This window comes from Taudactylus pleione, unplaced genomic scaffold, assembly GCF_031769625.1.
Source record: "Taudactylus pleione unplaced genomic scaffold, aTauple2 ptg000845l, whole genome shotgun sequence".
Taxonomy (NCBI): Eukaryota; Metazoa; Chordata; class Amphibia; order Anura; family Myobatrachidae; genus Taudactylus; species Taudactylus pleione.
Window position 1 is genome coordinate 5,896,939 of NW_028285247.1, and position 24,265 is coordinate 5,921,203.

The 24,265-nt window shown below is 41.5% G+C and overlaps 1 protein-coding gene across 3 annotated transcripts in view; it reads right to left on the minus strand.

Moving 5' to 3' along the window:
• Positions 1-2,022: 2,022 nt before the first annotated feature.
• The window catches only part of HACL2 (2-hydroxyacyl-CoA lyase 2), a 42,513-nt gene continuing 20,270 nt past the window's right edge, over positions 2,023-24,265 (minus strand). For all 3 annotated transcript variants that reach the window (XM_088458613.1, XM_088458615.1, XM_088458614.1), the window contains exons 6-16: positions 22,240-22,351; positions 21,267-21,366; positions 16,441-16,538; positions 15,380-15,516; positions 14,570-14,704; positions 13,474-13,588; positions 9,690-9,859; positions 8,596-8,666; positions 3,852-3,923; positions 2,980-3,085; positions 2,023-2,634 (exon numbers count right to left, since the gene is read on the minus strand). In XM_088458613.1, the coding sequence (XP_088314739.1) occupies positions 2,456-2,634; positions 2,980-3,085; positions 3,852-3,923; positions 8,596-8,666; positions 9,690-9,859; positions 13,474-13,588; positions 14,570-14,704; positions 15,380-15,516; positions 16,441-16,538; positions 21,267-21,366; positions 22,240-22,351 (1,295 nt within the window). In that variant the 3' untranslated portion in view covers positions 2,023-2,455. The remainder of the gene's footprint in view (positions 2,635-2,979; positions 3,086-3,851; positions 3,924-8,595; positions 8,667-9,689; positions 9,860-13,473; positions 13,589-14,569; positions 14,705-15,379; positions 15,517-16,440; positions 16,539-21,266; positions 21,367-22,239; positions 22,352-24,265) is intronic.

The following is a 24,265-nucleotide window of genomic DNA, read 5'->3' on the forward strand; positions in this document are numbered from 1 at the left end:
AGATGAAACCCAGCGTCTGGTGATATCTATGCGTTCCAGACTTCAGGCTGTAATTGCCTGCAAAGGATTTGCAACTAAGTATTAAAAAGTGAAAGTTAGATTTAGGATTGTTTAGTTTGTCCCATTACTTTTGGCCCTTTAAAAAGTGGGAAACTGTTGTAATTCCTACACCGTTCACCTGATTTGGATGTAATTACCCTCAAATTAAATCTGAAAGTCTGCAGTTAAAGCACATCTTGTTTGTTTCATTTCAAAGCCATTGTGGTGGTGAATAGAGGCCAAAATATTTAAAGTCTGTCAATGTCCCAATATTTATGCACCTGACTGTATTTGTTAGTGATTTGCAGATAATTTTCAGGAAAGACAGATCTGACAGTCATGAAAGGCCCATCATTTTACTAGTAACGGTCTGCAAATTGGGCTGTAGATTGCTAGTGTATGGTAACAATCAGCCAGATTGGTCTGTGAAATCCAACATGTTGGACAACCTGATCCACCAATTCCAATCAGTTTTTGAATCTGAGATCTGCAGATTTTTTACACAATTATCTGCAAAATTTCCCTAAATCATTTCTGATATATGGGGGCTTTTACTTACACTGAACAGAGCTGACAGTCAGTAGTATGCTCTGGGTTACAGCTATTTGAGTTCTAGGCACTATGCTCTTACAAAGACCATATGATGTATTGTTCTCCAGTTGTTATGTGCCCTTTACATAAAACTGTACAAACTAGTAGAAACCTGTGGAAACAACTTAATCGGTTGCAGCAACATTACTTGCAAACTTAGTACTTTCATCTGTTTAGTTCTTACTGAAGCACAAGTCCCAGACTCATTAAACCACCATTGCATCTACCAAGTAGGCGTGGGTATGAGACAGACTTCCTCCTTACGAAATTCATGTGGCTACAACCATTGGTGGGCTCCATACAAATGATGGTCAGTAGAATACTTGAGACCTACATTAATGGATGGACTCAATCTATCCTGCTCTGCCTACTTATCAAATGACTGGTTAGGTCTTGTATGCATTCATTCAGTATGACAAGCTACATTGGAAATGGCCATCTATGCCTACTACATAAATCAGGTGCTTAATCTGGATGCCAGTTAAATAGAGAGAAATCCTACAATACGGTGCTAGTGCCCAGCACGCCAACCCCTCTAGCACATCCCCACCACATCCACATTGTCCCTACTGTGTATAGGTATACAGGACATTTCATTGTAACTAAAGTGTAGCTATAATTAGCTACTTTTCAAAATGAGATTAAATGACTTGAGATGTGGGCTAAATAGTTGTAGAAATATGGTAGCACATAATGATCAATTTAGTTTTTTTCTAGGTAATCAGGTTGTGACATTCAAAGCAAAGTAGGAGTATAGTTTATCACTGACAATTGAACCAACCTCAAAGTCTGTGAATTTTTACAGACATATTTGTGAATGTTTCTTTTCAAGGGGTGAATATGTTATAACTAGAACATGTCTAGGATTATATTATTAGGCCAGTTTCTGACAGATCCTATATCTACTATAAAGATAATGAGGGTTAATAAAAGTGTTCGTTCTAATTAGTAAATATGTATTTGTTATTTCACAGGACATTACTATGACATTACTAATTCAGTGTGATTAAGAGGAATTATTTAAAATCATTAAAAAAGAAAGACGGGTAAAACAGAACCACTCATATGAAGTTGTTTTTTTTTTTACTTCTGTGCACAGATTACCTGAGTTACACTTAAGCATCACATTATATATTGCGATAAAATATATTTATTTATTTAGAAAACCTATAACTGCCCTGAAATTGATTCTGGAAGTTATAATAGGTCCAACAGTAGTCATTGTGGTGGAAATACTTGTATCAGAAGCCACAGCAATGACAGATTGTTCAAATCGGTTGCATAAAAGATGATGCTTTAAAAATTGAAAAACTTGTTTATAAAAATCTAAAGAGGGATCTACCAATAGCAGGGGCATTTCAAGAGAGGAGGGGGCCCGTGTGCAGTCTCCGTCAGGGGCCCCCTCCTCTCTCTCCAGCGCCCGACAGCACACTGAGCGCAGCGGTAGACTCTGGGCACTAGTCGGTGTCTAGAGTCTACAGCGCATGCGCAGGTCACCGAGAAAATAGCGCGGCATCCATTTTCCCAGTGTTTTTCCTACGGTGCATACACAAAACGCTGAGGAAATGGGCACAGCGGCCATTTTCCAGGCGATTTTTTTTACACGCTGATACCGGCGCCGACGTGGGACTCCGGAGGCAGAGTGGTAAGTATTAAAAATATGGGTGCAGGGTGTGCGGTATGGGCCCCCCTGGACCCAGGGGCCTGGAGTGCCCCGCACACCTTGCATCCATTATAGATACGCCCCTGATCAATAGGCTCAGAGAGCCGGGCTATTCAAAAATATATTTCTAGTGTTATTTTATCACTCTGAGTAATAAAAACTCTACACAGAAATAGACCCATCACGAAAATTGGTTTTTCCTATTAGCACGTTAATAAGAGCAGATTTTCCTTTCTTTGCCGCTTCTTGTGCCTCCTTGATGATGTCAGATATTCGCTCTTCATCTTGCTGAGTGACCAGGAAACCTTTTCCTCCAAAACCATCTGCCACAATATGATAATCTGCAGAGAACAAGAGAAAAATAATATATCATGCAAATACATACAATTTGGAAATAATCTTGTGAAGGTAGTGACCGGTTCACTCTTGTGATGGTGAGGGCACGGCTGTACGAGGCAGCGCGATGGAACGGGGATAAGTGGAAGTTAGTAGTACGAGTAGCACAGAGTAGAGGGGAGATCCCTTTCACAATGCAGATTATGGTGCCAAACTCATCAGGAAACAAACTTGTTCGCAAATATATTGGTGAATAGTTTAAAAACCAGAGGCATCATTAATTTCCAGTGACAGATACAGAGGTTACAAAGTGCATTGTCAGGAGAAGAATAGACACTAATATAAGTCACCGTTATATGCCAGACTGCAGGCAACATTGCTCCCCAGCATAGGAACTTGTTCTCGAGATATCTGGCTCCAGCAGGCATCATTTCCAACTAGAGCAATGACTGGAGTCTGAGAGAGAAAATTACAGACAGTAATGTGAAGGTTGTATAGAATTAGTGCCAGTTACTTTCTACAAGCATCAAACTAAGGGGCCTATGTACTAATAATCACAGCAGTGCATTTTATGAAACATGGTCTTGATAATTCGGCCCAATTGTTACAAATTAGATAAACAATAGAGAGCTCGGGGACGGTGGCATGTGATGGGCTCATATCCAGCTGGGGGACTGCTTCTTTGTTGAAGTTACCCCATTGCTGGTTATAGTCATTAACAAGACCATAACACACAGCATTTTTTTTTCCAGCCAATCATGATCAATTTTGTGATTCTATTCCTTAATAATACAGAGTACAGAAGGTAAGTACCACAGGGTATATTGCATTGAGGAGTCATTATTTAAAAATTGAATATATGTATAATATACAGTCAGGTGCATAAATATTGGGACATTGACAGAAACCGTTGTAATTCCTACACCGTTCACCTGATTTGGATGTAATTACCCTCAAATTAAATCTGAAAGTCTGCAGTTAAAGCACATCTTGTTTGTTTCATTTCAAAGCCATTGTGGTGGTGAATAGAGGCCAAAATATGAAAATTCTGTCAATGTCCCAATATTTATGCACCCGACTGTATATATATATATATATATATATATATATATATATATATATATGCACGCTTTTTAATTACTGTTCTATGCTCATAAAACACAGAAAATGCAATTTTAGGGTGTAGTTACAATGCATAATTTATTGTTACAATAAAAACTACCTTGTGGCGTGTATATGTATCAAACTCTACGATGCTGTATCCTAACGAACCGTCTCCATATATTATCCAAACCTAAAAGAAAAAATAGAATTTTTTTTAGGCAAGAATTACCCAACAACAGGGGATAATAAAAAGTGTGAAAGCGTTTTGTAGTGTAATAAAATCTGCAACATGTTAGTTACAATACACAGCAGGCAGCAGCCGTGCTATTCCTTACATGGATGTGCTTGCCAATACTTCTCCCCCTCCTCAATTTTACCAACAAAACAAACACTATATTCTATTTGTAAAACAGTTTACATTACAAATTACTTTGGGTACAAAATGAAGTTACATCACAGTAATGGATTATTAACCAATAATCCCTTTTCTACAGAATAATCTCTACCCTCCACCTCAGTTTGTGGAAAAGGTCTTGGTCTTTTAACCCCTTGTTTTTTTTGTTTATCTGCTCATGTATCAAAATCTAGTTACATCTGTAAAAAACAAACCCCATATTTAGATCTAGCCTTGTCCAGATGAATTTAGGACCTTAGCTCATACAGGAAGGCTCTTATTTGTTTGGGCTACAGTTGCTTTGGGGACTCCATTGCAGATGCTTACACAAGAAACAGAACTACACAACAGTTCCTATGCTTCTTTAAGTTTCAGCCGACCCTTATTCAAAGTTTGTGCGTGGACAGACAATCGCATATAAAAGCACAATTGCCATGAGTTTTGCTACCAGAAACTGCTCATGCAGAGGCAGACTACAGCACCCGGATAAACCACCCGCCAGTCTGATCTACAGTCAGGAAAAGAGGAAAGGGAGGAGCTCCCTTATATACCATCACATGGGGGAATGGGCGGATGCCCCCCTGTAATTTTCGGGAATTTTTTTTTTCTTGTACTTGCTGGATCCAGGCACCAACCACGCATAACCAAGACGACCAGACAGGTAAGCAGGACGCCGCCCCTATCTCTGAAAAGTCCACAACACTAGGTGGAAATTAGACTCTTCTTAACCTCGTATTGTACTCTCTGAATACCGTAATAGACCATCCTGGGTTCTGATAATACCCACTACCACCTTCCACTTTACAGCAAGCACTTGCCGCACTAACATTGTTACTGGACATTGCCACATTGACTTGTTTTGTTTTGCTGCATCCTGCATGTCCAAGATTGTCCCACTTGTGTCATTTTGCACATTTCAATATTTGTTCATACCAACCAACCCACATCTATGATTGCTACATTTCTCTGTACAAGCACCAATTCTATTTACTGCTGCAGTCTATTGAGACCAGTAAACTATTATCTTGCAACATTTTGGGTCAATTCTTCTTTACACATCACCCAATTATTTGAAACAATACCACTTAGTAATAGGTCTGAGCACTACGCAACACAATTTCCTGTTATCTCCATCCAAGGCTTAAGCTGGGTACACACCTAAATATTTTCTGTCCAACCATCCCACTAGTTGATTGGTTGGAATGAAAATCTGGTAACGGATGGGAGTAACTGATGATCAGCAATTTTCTCCTAAATGCCAGAAAACAGATGAAAATGACGTCAGACAAGTTTGTTAAATGTTTGATTTAAGCAATTTGTTCAAAAACCAGTTTTTGGCCATTTTTCGGCGTTTGGGAGCAAATTGATGATTGTCATTTGCTTTCATACCTTACCTAAAATCTTTAGGCGTGTACCCAGCCTTAGTAAATAAAAGCCCTTAAGGAGGTGAGGTGAAGTAGAAAGACTAAGGGGCCTATGTATCAAGCTGTTTTTTTACATAACATTATGCAGAAACTGCAGTTTCTGCATCATTTTATGTATTGTGCCTATGTACTAATGGCACAATGCAGGAGATTTCACTGAAATCTCCGGCAACGTGCTAATTAGCATTGCAGATATCAGCCTCCATTATCAATGGGGACTTCAATCTGAGCCCCATGTACTAAACTCCAAAAAGCAAAGCTTTTCAGAGTTTACACCATCTTCAGATGGTCAGCACACAAGTGCAGAAAATGCATCTAAATTTAATTTCTCACTCTCACTGTCAAAATTCATAAAGCGTCTGAGGGGCCTAGGCAGCCCACACCCCCCCGGCCGTCTACTTTAATTTACATACCAGCACATGTACTTACTAACGTCAATCACTGAGCTGCTCAAAATATAAGTGGGATGTTCATATGCTATAACATTTGGCACAACAAAGGTGGACACTATGTTTTTACAGCGGACGTGTGGGGCCACATCCCCACTCCCATACCTGGAAAAACCCCTGCAACATCGCTCTCCCCAATCATGGTGCCCCCCCTTTCATTTTTATTTGGATCCACCCCTGCATTGGGGCTTTTCAACTACCTGTCTCCACCTAATTTAGAAGGATGCTAACCAATTGTGAAGATTGCCAATGTGTAAAGGTACTGTGTTTGATAAATATAAATTTTTTTTTATATATATAACACCTTTGAAAAAAGGGGTGCACTCACCAGTCTTCTAAAAAAAAAAGTCCTTTATTCCAACAATTAAAAGTAAATACAGGATCAACGTTTCGGTCCCAACCGTGGACCTTTGTCAAGATAACAATACAAGCAACTGACACCCCTTATGTACCCTCCTTACTGATTGCTAAATAGACCCACCTGTGGTGGGAGTGTACCTATCAGGATATATCAGTGACTGACCCTACAATACACATTATACAAATATCTGTATTACAGGCTCCTGTGTGAGTAAAGGAGAGACTCCTTACCTAGTCTAAATTCAGCAGTCTCTATGCGGTGGATCCATCCTCCCCGCTGTTCTGGGAGTGCAAGGGAGACTGTCAGCGTGCGTTCCACTGGCTTCCCACTTCCTATCAGTTGGAGCGCACGCGTGCGTATCATCATAGCCGCTCTATTCTCAATCACAGCGAGCTGCGGGATCACGTGGTGGTTGCTAAGCAACCCCCGTGTACTCGCTATACTGTTAAAACTTGTGATCCCGCAGCTCGCTTTTGGGCAGCTACCCCAGCAATTTTCGACTATAAAAACGTGAGTGTGGACATATTTTGATATATATATATATATATATATATATATATATATATATAAATTTCCTTATTTTTGAAAGAAAAGCACTGTTTTTTTCAGTGAAGATAAAATTAAATTAATCAGAAATACACTCTATACATTATTGATGTGGTAAATGACTAAAAACCAGATGTTTGCAGCTAGTATAAAGGAATATCTATATAGGTGTATAGAGGCCCATTTCCAGCAACCATCACTCCAGTGTTCTAATGGTACATTGTGTTTGCTAAGCACGTTAGAAGACTAAAGGATGATTAGAAAACCCTTGATACCCTTGAGCAATTATGTTAGCACAGCTGAAAACGGGTTTGCTCGTTAGAGAAGCTATAAAACTGGCCTTCCTTTGAGCTAGTTGAGTATCTGGAGCATCACATTTGTGGGTTCGATTATACTCTCCAAATGGCTAGAAAAAGAGAACTTTCATTTGAAACTCGACAGTCTATTCTTGTTCTTAGAAATGAATGCTATTCCAAGAGAAAAATTGCCAAGAAACTGAACATTTCCTACAACAGTGTGTACTACTCCCTTCAGAGAACAGCACAAACAGGCTCTAACCAGAGTAGAAAGAGTAGTGGGAGTCCCCGGTGCACAACTGTGCAAGAAGACAAGTACATTAGAGTCTCTATTTTGAGAAATAGACTCCTCACAAGTCCTCAACTGGCAGCTTCATTAAATGGTAACCGCAAAAACGCCAGTGTCAACATCTACAGTGAAGAGGCGACTCCGAGATGCTGGCATTCTAGGCAGAGTGGCAAATAAAAAGCCATATCTGAGACTGGCCAATAAAAGCAAAAGATTAATATGGGCAAAAGAACACAGACATTGGACACAGGAAGATTGGAAATTTTTTTTATGGACAGACGAATCTAAGTTTGAGCTGTTTGGATCACACAGAAGAACATTTGTGAGACGCAGTGAAAAGATGCTGGAAGAGTGCCTGACGCCATCTGTCAAGCATGGTGGAGGCAATGTGATGGTCTGGGGCTGCTTTGCTGCTGGTAAAGTGGGAGATTTGTACAAGGTAAAAGGGATTTTGAATAAGGAAGGCTATCACTCCATTTTGCAAAGCCATACCATACCCTGTGGATAGCACTTGATTGGAGCCAATTTCCACCTTCAACAGGACAATGACCCAAAGCACACCTCCAAATTATGCAAGAACTATTTAGGGAAGAAGCAGGCAGCTGGTATTCTGTCTGTAATAGAGTGGCCAGCGCAGTCACCAGATCTCAACCCCATTAAGCTGTTGTGGGAGCAGCTTGACCGTAAGGTACGCCCATCAAGCCAATCCAACTTGTGGGAGGTGCTTCAGGAAGCGTGGGGTGAAATTTATTCAGATTACCTCAACAAATTAACAGCTAGAATGCCAAAGGTCTGCAATGCTGTAATTGCTGCAAAAGGAGCATTCTCTGATGAAAGCAACGTTTGAAGAACATAATTATTATTTCAAATAAAAATCATTATTTCTAACCTTGCCAATGTCTTGACTATATGTTCTATTCATTATCAGTTTTCATGTAACACTCGAAATTGTGTATATATATATATATATATATATATATATAAAAAGAGAAAAAGAGAAAGAAAGAGAGAGAGAGAAAGAGAAAGAGAAAGAGAGAGAGAAAGAGAGAGAGAAAGAGAGAGAGAAAGAGAGAGAGAGAGAGAGAGAGAGAAAATGTAAGTACCTCTGAATCTGGGCGACAAAGTTTAGCTCCCAAGGCAAATCCTCCTCCAACTCCCAGAGTGCCGAAAGCACCTACAATTAATACATTTAGACTATAAATTAATTTTCACATTTGCTCTACAAATAAGCAGAGACAAGCCAGAAGAGTAAAGGTAACCTGCCTACATAAATGAGCATGCAACATTTATATAACCTCCAATCTGGGAACAACAATGTGCAAGTAATATTTTTCTCTTTGATGGTCAATAAAATGGCAAAAAGACATCTTATAACATTTGGACATCCGCTGTAAGTGTTCCTAGATGACAAATATTACACACTGCAAGTACAATCATTAAGTAGCCAAGTGCAAACCAATGTCCTAAGTATCAGCCATTTAAGGCTTTCGGAGGCTCCCTGCAGTTTCCCGGAAGTCTGTGTCCAGGTAAAAATAATATTCTCCAAAGTATCATGATCTTACTTCCCCTACCTTTATCTCTTACAAGACTCAAACTTGCACAGACTCTCTACTGATTATAGTCCTAACAAAAACCTTTAACTATAACATTTATAGATTATTTATTTATATAGAGCACACATATATTACGCAGTACTTTATAAAGACAATATTGTGTTAGTCCCAGTGGAGCTTACAATCTATATTCCCTACTATAAATACACACAATCACACGAGGATTAATTTTGCAGAAGCCAATTAACTTACCAGTATCAGTTATTGTGGAATCAAACTGTAGTACCTGAAGGATACCTAAGCAAACAAGGGAAGAGCATAGACACTCCATAGAGATAGGGACCTGGCTGGAATAGAGCTCTTCAACACAGTGCTGTGAGGCCATAAAACTAACCATTGTGCCACCGTGCTGCAAAATATTAAGTGTTGTGTCCTTCATCTGCAAATGCCCTAGTGATGTCACTGGTGCCTAGTGGATTGATAGGCTGAATGCTCATGAATATTAATTCAGCCCACAAACAGCTACGTCCTCTGTGCGCATACAAAGGGCAGCGTTTGTAAGAAAACAATTTCTAGTAGTTACATAAAATACAGGAGGTTAAAATGGTGAAGTACTAAGGAAATAACACATTGATTGCAATTACCTGGATCCAGCCAGCGAAGAGGTCCTCTTGGGCGCAGAATGTAAGCTGCACTGCCTACAAAGTCTCCACCATCTGCTACGAGGATACTGTCGTCTGATATAGTTTCTTCCACCAGATGCAGAACGTGCAGAGGATTCAGGTGCCTTTCAGTTTTCTCCTCAGCTTTTTTCCTGAATTAAAAAGCATAAATAAAAATATTTAAACCTCTTACACATAAAACATTGAGAGCTAAAGCATTGTGTTCAATGTCCCAGAGAAGACACAAGAGTCTGTTGCCAAGATAAGCCAACAAATATACGGTCATCTCTTCCTCAGTAGAGCTGGGTACACATTAGACGATATATTTGGCAATTTCCGATGTATCGGAACAAAACGTCCACATTATTCCGGTGTGTATGCACTATTACGCGCTCCCACGCGTTGTTCGGCGCATCTTCAGATCGTGCAGTGCAGGACAATCTGTAGATTCAAGGAACGACACCATGCTTCTGGATGCGGCTGGGGAACAACATATCCGCTGGTCGTACACCAGATCGTGTAGTGTGTACAGACCGCCCGATATATCGTCCAGTTACATCTGCCGTCGCTGGGTACGCACCACATCAAGTGTGTACCCAACTTAAGACAAAACTATCAGAAGCTGTAAAAAACTGTCTTTAAGTTGCAGAATAGACAAATTGGGAATGCAGACCATGACCCCCGGTTAGAATTTAGACTCCTCTAGAAAAAAAATAAATAAATAAAACTCGATTCATCACCTGTCCATATTTACATAACGACAAACATAAAATTAACGTTGTGGCATAAGAACAGTGAACAAATTAAAGATAATCTTTAATTATAGGAAACCATTTTGTCTATCTACTATAGAACTAGTTAGAAATAGACACAGAATTAGCCCCATGTATCTATTTGGATAGAACGAATTCCTGTGCACACAAAAATAAAAGAAAAATGCTTCCGTCCGTATCCAGATTCAGTGTCATCGCCCATCTGTGACTCTTTGGGCTCAATCCACTTACCTGCGATTTACTTGCAGGTGTGAGTCAGTGCGTCTATATACCGCACTTATGGTACCGCCGGAGTCGTGGATATTTGTTCGCAGCCCCTTAGGGCTGCATTCAAAAATCCACGAATCTGGGGCGAGATAGTGCTGCAAGGGGGACAGATTCTGATGCCGTTACCGTTGTTTACAGTCTGATGAAATGGCAACTCGCCACCTTCACGTGCTGGGGTGAGTTAATTGGATTGAGCCCTTTATGCTTAGAGAAGTAGAATGAGGGAGGGAAGGGGTGTGCAAGTACAGTAAGGGTGTGTACTTGTAAAGCGTTATTATCAAACTTGGACAAGACATAAATGCCAAGAAGTGGGTGCTCAACCCCAGAACCCGAAATCCACATTGATGATGATCAGCAGCATGCCCTGGAGTCCCATAAAGATATGTTTGGTACAACACGCATGCATCATTGGGTCTTTTTTTTGCGTCTAAGTTTTTTTTAGATGAGTTGTGTCCGGCTCTATATATATATATATATGTCTAAACCTATTAAGTTATACAACAAGGAGTAAATCTAAGCCTAAAATGGAAACACTGCAGAAGATGTTAGTGTTGTGCTAGACCAAGGGAAGGGTAACATGTATTAATGTGGCATAAATTGAATAAACCTTTAGCGAAAGTTTAGCCACCGGGTAATGAAGTAGCAACTATTGAACTTCTCAGATCAAATAATATTTAAAGAGGACGAAATCAGTTTCCCCAATGTATTAACCTAAACTTACTGGCGATTAGACGCTCAGTCTACAGATATGGTCCATGAGCTACGTGTGACCGTACGCCTAGCGAGTGTGCACACATGCTGGATCCATGGGTAATGAGCAACATTGGGTCCATTTACTGTGATTAATCACTGCAATGTTGTAAAGTGCATCTGGCATAATGTGGATGAAGACATTTAGTGGGAAGAACAAATACATACGAGAATGGAGACAGTCAGTAACAGTGACCATAAATATTAGTCATGTCTCGTGAATAATTCTCACTAATGGTGTTACTGCCCACGTCAAGCAGGAGATGCTCAGAGGTCCTCGTCTTATCACAATCAAGTTTATAATAAAAAAAATTTTTAAATGACTGGAAGAACAAAATAATGGTTGTGATAAAATTATTTGCAAATAATCCCACATCCATCAAAATGTTGTAGCGATAAAGCCATTAATAGATCATTTCCCTATTACACAGGCTACGTTCATCGCCACAGAGGGTTTCCAATGGTGACTAAAATTACTTCTAAACTAGTTTAATGTCTACGGAATACTCCAGGATAGTCTCTAAGGTAATCTTGTCTGACATGGGTATAACCTATTACCTAGTGCATTGGGAGCCTGCATTCTCATTAAATGTTGTTAAAGCCCACAAAATGTCTAACTCCAGCATGTGTTGGGGACAATTGCCTTTTTATAACAGCACTGCACACTATGTGCTGGGGACAATTGCCTTTTTATAACAGCACTGCACACTATGTGCTGGGGACAATTGCCTTTTTATAACAGCACTGCACACTATGTGCTGGGGACAGTTGCCTTTTTATAACAGCACTGCACACTATGTGCTGGGGACAATTGCCTTTTTATAACAGCACTGCACACTATGTGCTGGGGACAGTTGCCTTTTTCTAACAGCACTGCACACTATGTGCTGGGGACAATTGCCTTTTTAGAACAGCACTGCACACTATGTGTTGGGGACAGTTGCATTTTTAGAACAGCACTACACACTATGTGTTGGGGACAGTTGCCTTTTTAGAACAGCACTGCACACTATGTGTTGGGGACAGTTGCCTTTTTAGAACAGCACTACACACTATGTGTTGGGGACAGTTGCCTTTTTCTAACAGCACTGCACACTATGTGTTGGGGACAGTTGCCTTTTTAGAACAGCACTGCACACTATGTGTTGGGGACAGTTGCCTTTTTAGAACAGCACTGCACACTATGTGTTGGGGACAGTTGCCTTTTTAGAACAGCACTGCACACTATGTGTTGGGGACAGTTGCCTTTTTAGAACAGCACTGCACACTATGTGTTGGGGACAGTTGCCTTTTTAGAACAGCACTGCACACTATGTGTTGGGGACAGTTGCCTTTTTAGAACAGCACTGCACACTATGTGTTGGGGACAGTTGCCTTTTTAGAACAGCACTGCACACTATGTGTTGGGGACAGTTGCCTTTTTAGAACAGCACTGCACACTATGTGTTGGGGACAGTTGCCTTTTTAGAACAGCACTGCACACTATGTGTTGGGGACAGTTGCCTTTTTAGAACAGCACTACACACTATGTGTTGGGGACAGTTGCCTTTTTAGAACAGCACTGCACACTATGTGTTGGGGACAGTTGCCTTTTTAGAACAGCACTGCACACTATGTGTTGGGGACAGTTGCCTTTTTAGAACAGCACTGCACACTATGTGTTGGGGACAGTTGCCTTTTTAGAACAGCACTGCACACTATGTGTTGGGGACAGTTGCCTTTTTAGAACAGCACTGCACACTATGTGTTGGGGGCAGTTGCCTTTGTATAACAGCACTGCACACTATGTGTTGGGGACAGTTGCCTTTGTATAACAGCACTGCACACTATGTGTTGGGGGCAGTTGCCTTTGTATAACAGCACTGCACACTATGTGTTGGGGGCAGTTGCCTTTGTATAACAGCACTGTACACTAAAGGATTTGATTAGCCATTCCAAGCACAATACAAATGAAGGGTCAGGTATGGATACATTACTGGTTGGCCTTCTCTTTAGCGACATCTCCTGCCTTCAGGCCTTCTGTCCAGTCTGAGGGACACGTATATCCTTTGAGTCCTTCTAGTAATCTGATTATGAATGTACCAGCATCCCCTAGAAGAGATTTACAAAGTAGCCTGTGAATAAAAAAACAAACAAAGCAACAGAACAGAAATCCAGCAAAGGGGTCATAGTGTTAGTTCTAGCACCCTGCAGAGTTCCTCTTTCCTGCCTGGGGTGTCGCTCTCTGCTCTGGGGCAGGAAAGAGGAACTGCACGGGTTGTGACGGGTGCTTTAATGAACACTAGGGTCGCTCCAACTACCCGCGAAGGGTGCGAGTTACCGTTGGGACAGTGTTAGGACGCCAGCAATAGCACCGCATTACGTACCCCTCACGGCCTGCTCTCAGCCTGGATTCACTCATTGTTGTTTGTAGCCCTATGGAGCTACGAGCAGTTTTTAGTGAGTTCAGGCTGCAGCGCTAACTCGCATCCGCTGTGTATTCACAGGTAACTGGATGGACCCCTAAGAGCTTAAGTTTCCAACAGCTTTGCCACCTACTAGTAGAAGATTAACTATATACTGTATCTAGGATGTGAGTGGTCTGTGACATCTTTAAGATTTCCTCAACTGCCCTAAATAATGAAATGATGTGCCCGTGCCATCAAGGTAACAAAAGCACAAAAAAAAACAAAAAGGAGATAACAAAAAAACTCCATTACATTGTAAAGAAATAGTTTCCCATTAATACATGGTTAGCAGAAAGCTACCTCAAAACACTAAATTACACATGAGCATCATCCTTCCTTAATAGGGAAATTGTGGATTGTTTATTCTTCTCTATGGATGACTCCATGCCCATTGTTCCGTTACAATGCATTTCAAATAGTATAAAAGTATATAAGAAATGTGTGATATTCCGTGCTTACTTGCAATTGCTGTTATTCCACGTTTTGATTGATAAATAAAATAAACCGTTAATTACAATAAGGGTACATTAACATATAGTAAGTTGTTCAAATCATCGCATTTACTAATTTAACAGCGTCTTGATCATGTCTGTGAAAGGTTAGATCAAACATATGTGACAATGACCTTGTATGGCGACAGTTGGCTTCCAAAACATATCAGAGTTCTTTAAGAGTTGAGCGCGATCTCTATTCACTGCAATGATCTTGCTGCGTCTGTTCAGGACACGCCCATAGGAAAGACGAAAATCACACACTGTGCCTGAAAGTGGAATGCAAAGTACAGAATAAACATTACGTTTGATAATACTTTTGGGATGGCTACAATATTACTCAGGGCAGAACCAGGCCCATGAGCCTCCGATTGGACTGTCCTCAGGTGCGTATCCACGAGCAGACTGTGAAACGACATTGTAATCGTGCAGACGTTTCACAGTCTGTGCTGTGCTTACACTGAACGATCAGTGTAGGCACATCAATCATTCCCGAACATGGGCAATCTGTTGTTATCGGCAGATTGACCAGCATGTTCGGGCGATGATTGATGTCGACCAGCGGGAGCGCGTATCACTGGTCATTAATCATTAATTTGCACGATTTGTGCCCGATTACGATGTCGTAATCGTGCAATCGCTCAGTAATGTCGCATAGTGGATATGCGGCACTAGATACAATACAAGTGCAAGATTTTCTTATGTTCTTGCTATTGCCCTGGGCCAGTACAAGTCTTATAACCCTTATTTCATGCACTAAATTGCAAGTTTTCCTGAACAGGGCAGTCTTGGAGGGCTAGTACATCCTGTCACACACTGTCTGTGTTACCCACTCTGTTACGCAGCACTCTGCTGTACGGACTTATTTAAAAATATAGACACAATCTTTAATGTGGCAGCAAAGCAGCTAATTGTTTTCATTGGCATAAGATGCGATTTCTTACCAGCCAGTATAACTAGATCTGCTTCCTTCAGTGCATCTCTACGGTTCTGACGTATATGTATGGGGCTATCCCTTCCCAGCATGCCTCTGGCCATTCCTCCCAAGAAACATGGAATACCCAATGATTCCAGGGCCTTTCTACAAAAAAAAAGAATAACATGTAATTAAAGATAATTATAAACTAGTCATATGCCCATAGTCCCACAATTTCCTGCACCCTTAACAGGTTAGCATGGGGTAAATAATTGTTATACTGTAATAAAGGTAATTTGTCATAGTATACGTCAACAAAATACAGGGGGAGACTTCCGCAAAATCCCCGTTATTCATAAAGAAAGACTAGTTTATTAGAAATCATACTCAAAGAATGATAATGAGGGTCCAATGTCTAACCCAATATAATCTGCATAAATGTCAAAAACACTGCTGGAGCCCTCCTGGAGTAAAGAGGCATCAACAGAGAAATATTTGTAAGAATAAGAATACTCTCTTGCGGGGGCACTCTTGGAAAAATTATAATAGTTTCTATAACAATAAAATATATGCCACATATCATACATATACTAAAAAACACACACAATATAATACAAGAAGATTATATCACTCTAGTCTGTAGGATAATCAGGAGATGATCCCCAATGGTCATTTATTATCCCACTGAGTATGCAGATTTGTGCATCGGATCAAACACAGGGAAGAAAAGCAACAAGTCATATGCTGACAGGAGAAATGTTATTTGCTTAACTCCTGTATAGAGTAGGTAAGGACGCACATGTCAGATAATGTATAGGGACAGTAGTGTGAAGTGACTGCTGCTGATCCTCACTACCATTGTTTGCAGCATTGTAAGGACCTGCGAGTGCCCATATGTGGGTGTGCATATTGTCATTTTTCCATGGTCTTATGTGACTTTGTGGAGCACCAGGGAATGATTTTTATCTGTGTGCGCCTTCCCTTTTTTGTTGATATATAGATATTTTTATATAGTGAAAAAATGATGATTAGCCATTAATTAAAAAGAATACTTAATGAACCATAGCTTGCCTAAACTGCATGTGTTACCTGAGATTGTCAGCAGGTGTCGGAGGCAAGGTGGCCTGACTGCCCAGGATGAACACAGGCTTCTTAGCGCGACTCAGCAACTCCACACATTGCTGGATCTGTAACATGGGTAATAATGAGATGACAACTACTACTTTAAGGTAATGCAAATGTGGAGGATATTCATTATTTTAAAACATTGATCAGTTGATTAGAAGGGAACTTGTATCATATCCTCCGGCTCCTTTCCCTTGGGTATTATGACTGCTGAAGCACCAATGCTTATAAACCATGTCCTGCTATGTTCTGTACTGTAAGTGACTCTGTTCTGGTTTTGTTTATACTGTCTCTGTCTATGTACCTTGTAAAGGTGTTGCAGACCCCTTGTGGTGCCATATAAATAAAGGATAATAATAATAATAATAATAATAATAATAATAATAATAATAATAATAATAAAAGAGCAGAAGAGTAACATGCATGGAACAGTCCTTCAGCAGATGAACTAAGGACCTCTTAGAAAAAAAATAAACCCCCCAGTCCAAAAATAAAATATATAAACAAAACAAATTATAAATAAATTATAAATAATAACTAAAAGTAAATAAATAAATAAATAGGAAATTTGGAATTACAATCACCCAACCATACATATCCATGTTTGTAACGCTCTTACAAACCTGAAAATAGATACAAATGGACTGTGGTTTTCAGATAACACAGGTGTCTGGGTGAAGGTATTAATAAGTGTTACACACATTAAAAGAAAACAGTATGCAAATAAATTTGGGTTTATTTCTACTTAATGTAAAATCCTTTTCTCTCATTTCACATGGCACATTGGAGACGCTGGGGTTAACCGATTTGAGCGAGGAGCCTGGACACTAAAAAAAATGGCACTGAAATTCAGGCTCCTTCCCCTCAAAACCTTGCTTGGCCAAACAAAATACAGGTTTTTACTTACTGACTAAACCCCAAGGAATAAAACAGAGCATACGAGGGAGAGGAAGACGCGTCCTGACAAATCTGATAAAAAAAAAAAAAAAAAAGAAAGGGACCAAACAAAAGGGATGGGGAGCCAGGGTCATCAGTGTCCCCTTTGGAATCAGAGAAATGGATTTTACTGTAAAGGCAAAAATCTAAATTTCTCCTTCATCCACTGGGGGACACGTGTGACGCCGAGTATGTCCCAAAGCAGTACAAGAGCAGGGCAAGAGCATTCCTAAGCAGTGCAAAGCAACCTTAGCCCAAAAGCTAGTATCCCTTAATACAAAAGTATCAAACTTATAAGACTTGGTAAACGTGTGCACGGAAGACCATGCTGCCGCTCTGCACAATTGCTCAACAGTGGCCCCATGCCTTTACATTTTCCAGAACAGGAGCATTTGTCTTCAAATAAGGTTGGTGAATAATAGCCATAATTCACAGCACTATAGCCTGCTTAGAATCTGGCAAGTCGCTTTTGCAGAAATCACATCACAATAAACAAAATCGATATGCCAAACGGAATCCCCTTTATTACATCCCCAGAAAATGCAGTGACCACAATCTCCTAGCTCACATGGAACCTGGTGACATCTTTAGGGTAAAAAGATTTAGTCCTCAAAACAACCCTATCTTAGAAAAGATGACCAAGTTTAGATCCTCTAAAGCAGGGGTGGCCAACCAGTCTGAGGCAAAGAGCCAAAAAATATACGTAGTCAATCGAAAGAGCCGATAGCATGCCATAGGTGCGCGGTCAAAAAAGGGGCGTGGCCTGTCACAAGACCACACTCCATTTTTGTGTGCACACCTTTGGTATGACATTTGCAGGAGCATGACCTTGTGTCACACCCGCATTTTTAGTCATGCTGGGGGCGAGCCCAGGACATTAAAAATAAACATTTAACAATCTTCCCAATATACATTTTTCACTGTTGATGTGAAAGAAAAAGCCACAGTAACATAGAAAACATTGAAATAGCCACGTTCACATAAAATACATATTGAAATCCAGAACCACATAAAATACATTGAGAACGCCAGTGCCCATTATGCTGTGCCCCATATACAATGCCCCCAGTAGTTGTGGCCCTTATGCAATGACCCCTGTTGCTGTGCCCATTATGCAATGCCCTCTGTAGTTGTGCCCATTAATCAATGCCCCCTGTAGTTGTGGCCCTTATGCAAGGACCCCTGTAGCTGTGCCCATTATGCAATGCCCTCTGTAGTTGCGCCCATTAATCAATGCCCCCAGTAGTTGTGGCCCTTATGCAATGACCTCTGTAGCTGTGGCCATTCTGCATTGACCCCTGTAGCTGTGCCCATTAAGCAATGCCCCATTAGTTGTGGCCCTTATGCAATACCCCCTGTACTGTGCCCATTATGCAATGCCCCCGAGTAGTTTCCCCTTCTGTAATGCCCTCTGAAATTAGGTTTTAGATCCAGGGAGGGAGGGTTAGGGTAGGGAGAGGGTTAGAATACTGACCGATAAGTGTCGGTATTCCACGCGTCAGGATGCCAGCGTCAGGATTTTGACCGCCAGGAATCCCAGTGCCTGCATCCCATACCCATCCCCATGCAGGTAATCATCTTTGATTTCTAGAGACATCAAAAATTCCCCCTGCTCCATACTGCGAACTACTGACGTCAGGGATTCCATTTTAAAAGTATTACTCAAAAGGTGAAGTTTCAGGAATTGTAGGCTCAGAATAGGCCTGAAAGTGCGGTCTGGCTTTTGAATTAGAAAAAATGTTTGCAGTAAAACCCAACCACTTTTGGTCCACATGCAGCGGAACAATCAGGGCTGCTGATTGCAACTTTGAAATAGAAGCATCCAAGGTAAGGAACTGCCTGGCCTATAAAGTAACCTCATCACTATTCCCCAACCACCTTTTCCTGAACAGCAATAGAGGCCCCACCACAAGATCCCCTAGGTGGTCCTTCTGCCACCATCCCGAACGCTTGTCTATTGGTCTAGGGCCTGGGCAACGAGTGCCCAAGTCTGCTTTATCTTTCCACAACTACCCAGGGTTGCCAGACAGGACCACCTGAACCCACTTGTACTCTGCACCTCCACTGCAAATAAAAGGACCGATCACTATGAAAAACTCAAATTATTTTAAGAGAATCGGTGAACCCCTTTTAAGATTGTCCTAAAGCAGCCAGGTTGTATTTGTTGCTACAGTTCTCATCTCGCATATCTCTCATATTTGAAGCCAAAATAGGCCTAACCACCACAATAGCAGCCATGAATATTGAGTTTAAAATGCTCGTACTCTTATTATCAGAACTGTCCCATAATGATGCTGTATTAGGAACAGGAACAGTGATAGCCTTTGCCTAATGCGTGACAGAAACTTCCACCTTGGGAGGAGACTCCCACTTGGTTTAATTATTCACATAGAGCAGGTACAGAACCTGGAACCTCCAGGAAAGCTTAAACTTTGTCAGGCCTAGCCCTAGCCTCCTCCAGAAACTAGGCCCTAAACTGAGTGGACTAATTCCTGCACTTAAGAGTGGCTCTTCTGAAACCACTGAGACGGAACCCGAGACAGAGGGCTCAGGCACCAACATATTCTGACTGTGGGCAGACCCAGACTCAGCAGAGGGATCATCCCTGTTAACCAGCTGTTTAGAAAGGTACGACACCGCCTAAATGAGGGATCTAGCCCAGGCCAATTCCATTATGACAACTGGATCCCTGACAGCACACAAGCTGCACAGATCACCCCTGTGTCAGATCTTGCACTGGGGAATTTAGCATGACATTTTTGCTACCTTCTTCTCTGGACTGGCTTTGGGAGCATTGACTTTCCCCAACAACATAACCAAAGATGATAGGACAAAAGAAAATACAAAACACTAAAATATTACTTAAGCTTAATCAGTGAATTAAACCTAAGTCTCGAACAATAGTGTCTTATGCCCTCCCACCCCAGACCATGACAGAAATATAAATGGGACAAAAGGCAGAAACAACCCCCTGCTTAATTAACCAGCTTGCAGGGTGATGAAGAGGACCTCTGAGCCAGCTTCCAGCAACAGCAGCCAGTAACTGAGCCAGCATCAGAGGAGGGTCTTTTTATGGTAGGCAGTGCCAAGGAGTCCAGCCAAAGGAAAAGGAGCAGTAGGGAAGAACCTCCCCCTGGATCCAGCACTACTGGAAAGCTCTGGTAACCTGCAGCAGTCCCCATGCTTAGCAAGGGTGAAAAGAAGGAAGCTGACAACTGACCATCTGCCCCCTCCCACCGACTGCAAGAACCAGAGCCTGGGATGGGGAGGCAGACTACATTATACTGGTTCCCTGCTGGAAGCAGCGGGAAACCACTTATCTGATTGCTGCCATCTCTGGAACACAGTCAGAATAACCCGGAGGCTTCGAGAAGCCACACATGACTGCTCTACGGCCCACTTCAGCGCCAGGAGATGATGAAAAAGACAACAAATAGAAAATATTGCGCAAAAAAACGGCTGTACAACATAACAAGGAGAGAACCTAGCTCCATTGGGCAATCTCATTCTGTTTAGCTGAACAGGCTTTTGTGGGGAAGGAATCGGAGTTTCAGCACCAATTTGTGAAAGTGCCCAAGGCCCTTCACTCCACTCACTTAACCTCAGCATCCTGCAGTGGATGAAGGAGAAATGGAAAATGAGTTTGTATACATAAATTGCTGTTCTTGTTAGGTTATAGAGTGGTATGTGGGAGAGTTTTATCTGCAGTGTTTTATAGCCTTGTAAATAAAGGAAGTACATCCGCTATTAATTTGTAAATATTGTTATAGCCAAATATACAGTTAGTGTATTTTCTTTATTTGATATTAATGTTAACATGCATTAAATGAGGTTCAATAGTACATTAAACAGACCTGCTCATTGGTAGCATTCGGAATGGAGACTGGGAGGGGTGAGGTGTCTCTGGACTCCCAGGCCCCAGCAAACAAATTATTCAGGTGATTCTGCAAGTACCTAAAAGGTGAAAACCCAACATAGGAAATACCATCAGTGAGGGCACAACCTCTCCCTACAGCACCTTAAACGCTGTCTGGGTATATACTGAATTACAGTCACAGTATGTTTACTTAACCATTTAACTGACGTGGTTGCATGGGATGCCAACTCAGCCAACTGTGCTTCAGCTGACAAGGTGCGACCACACCGTCCCGCTGTGTTTTTCACAAATATCGTCAGTTAAGTGGTTAAAGCATTATAGAATACGCAATTGAATTGACTATATAGTGAATCTGTCATCCGCACACTGAGATCTGAAAAAAAGGATCCATCTCTGTGGCAGGGAAATAAAATTAAATAAATCTTTTTATATGTAAAAAAGGTCCTTTATCATCAATAAACATGTTAGATTTGATAAAAAGAGGTCACCACCTATTTCTTACCTTTTCTACCTGGGCCCATGTCTTTTCCAGAGCGCTAGGAGTTATAATTATAGCAATTGAATGAGTAACCCGGCTACATTTTCACCTGCCACCTATAACAGATTACAATGTGCTATACTATTTTAGCACATTATTATACAGTACATGGTATTAAAGAGGGAATTCTGTCCTGTTGTTCCCAAAACATGGTGGTTCTGAGTGTCTAGGCATGGCCGTGCATGTGACCTCATGGCATGAAGGCACAGACGGGGCAATAGTCTTTTCGTCAGATGATAGAGTGGCACTTCTGACACTACATCCTGCCTTCCATTATACTATATGTACTGTACACCAACACACTTCTATGCAAATAAGCAGAGCTAATAAGCCAAATTATATCAACGGGACAGAATTATTTTTGAAAATAGCTCCAATATATTAGATTATATTGCACCTCTATTACTCTCACCAATTAATAATCTTCCCTAGAATTCCTTTAGGAGCACCTTTTGGGGACAACTCTTTATGGATCACATGATATGGATATAAAATGTCAATGGGAAACTCCACAAACACGGGCCCTGGAAAACACAGACAAAAATAGAGTTTAAAGAAAAAGCTTGATTTGGAGTCAATTCTAAAAAGAGAATAACAGTAGAAATATACTCAAGCTGGAGATTTCAGCCCACATATCAGCATCATCATGGTCTATTTCTAAGGCACCACAAAACTCTGCGGCACCGGGCAACCAAAACCACAAATAAAAAGCAGAATAAGTACAAATGAGATTGGCAAAGGAGGTGCAGATATGAAACAGAGGATCAAGAGCAACTAACTTAATGAAATCAGCGGAGTTTGCATATTCCTGACTTTCAGTACAAAGAAATAGCCCCCCAATTTTTTTTTTCTTTGTTGAAATACAGTTGCAGCTTTTTGATCCAAACAGTGATGCACATTTCACCATATGCCAATATCCACAGTGCTGGCAATGCCATTTCTACATATTTGGATAAACAGTCACTTTAGGTTTAATGACCCCTTAACATCTATATTACCAATTGTAAAATGTAAAAATGATTCAGTGGTGAATATAAATGAGGAGTTAGAACCATCCAGCTCACATCAGAGCTTTCCTCTCCCAGGATGCCACCAAAACTATTGTCCACTCACTGATCATCTCTCTTCTCGACTACTACAAGTTTCCTAACTGTCCTTCCCCGCTCCTGTCTCGCTCCTCTCCTATCTGTACTTAACGCTGCAGCTAGACCTCTCCTGGCGCTCCACATCTGCCTCCCCTCTCTGCGAAGCACTACACTGGTTCCCCTTCCCCTACAGAATCCTATTAAAACTCCTCACCCTCATGTACAAGGCTCCCTACATCTCTAACCTCATCTCCATACATACATACTCCCTCCCGCCCTCTCTGAACGGCCAATGACGTCGCCTTTCCTCCCCTCTAGTTATTACATCTCACTCCCAAATCCAGGATTTCTCCCTTGCTGCCCCCCACGGCTATCCCCTAGCCTGCATAGTATCAAACAGGCGCTGAAAACCAACCTGTTAATAATATGAGATATGGTAAGAACTTACCCTTGTTATCTCTATTTCTACGAAGTCCATAGGGTTCCACAGGATACCTTGGGGTATAGGTGTGACGTCAGTCGCAGGGCACCAAAGAGTTAAGCTTTCAGCCTCCCAGGATGCACTAGGTCCCCCTCCTATACCCCGCCCCCGGGCCAAGGCACCTCAGTTAGTTACCAAGCCATAGGCCGGAGGAGGAGAAGGAAGAGAGAGAACAAAGATCTGGACACATACAAGAATCACATTCTCACCAGAGGGAGACGGAAAACCGGTGACCAGAGCAAAGCCCATCTGCAGCACAGGTGCGACAGGGCGGGAGTCCTGTGGAACCCTATGGACTTCGTAGAAATAGAGATAACAAGGGTAAGTTCTTACCATATCTCATATTTTCTACTTCAGGGTCCATAGGGTATCCACAGGATACCTTGGGGATGTCCCAAAGCAGTATCCTTTAAGGGTGGGGACGCTCCTGTGCAGAAAGGAGAATCCGCCGCCCGAAGGAAGCATCCTGAGAGGCGAAGGTGTCAAACCTGTAATACCTCACGAAGGTATGGACAGAAGACCACGTAGCAGCCTTGCAGATCTGAACTGCCGAGGCACCACGTCGAGCTGCCCACGAAGGACCCACAGACCTAGTGGAATGAGCCTTCAGAGAAGGAGGGACCGGTAGGCCTTCATGAAGATAAGCTTCAGAAATAGCCATACGGATCCAGGCTGCCAAAGTTTGCTTTGAAGCAGGCCAACCCTTTTTACAGAAGCCATAGAGGACAACAAAGCGTCCGACTTCCTAAACAAAGAAGTGCGGTCAACATAAGTCCTTAAGGCCCGCACAACATCCAAAGAGGCCTCACCCACGGAAAGACCCGGTGAGTTAAAGGCCGGAACAACTATTTCCTCGTTAACATGAAACTGGG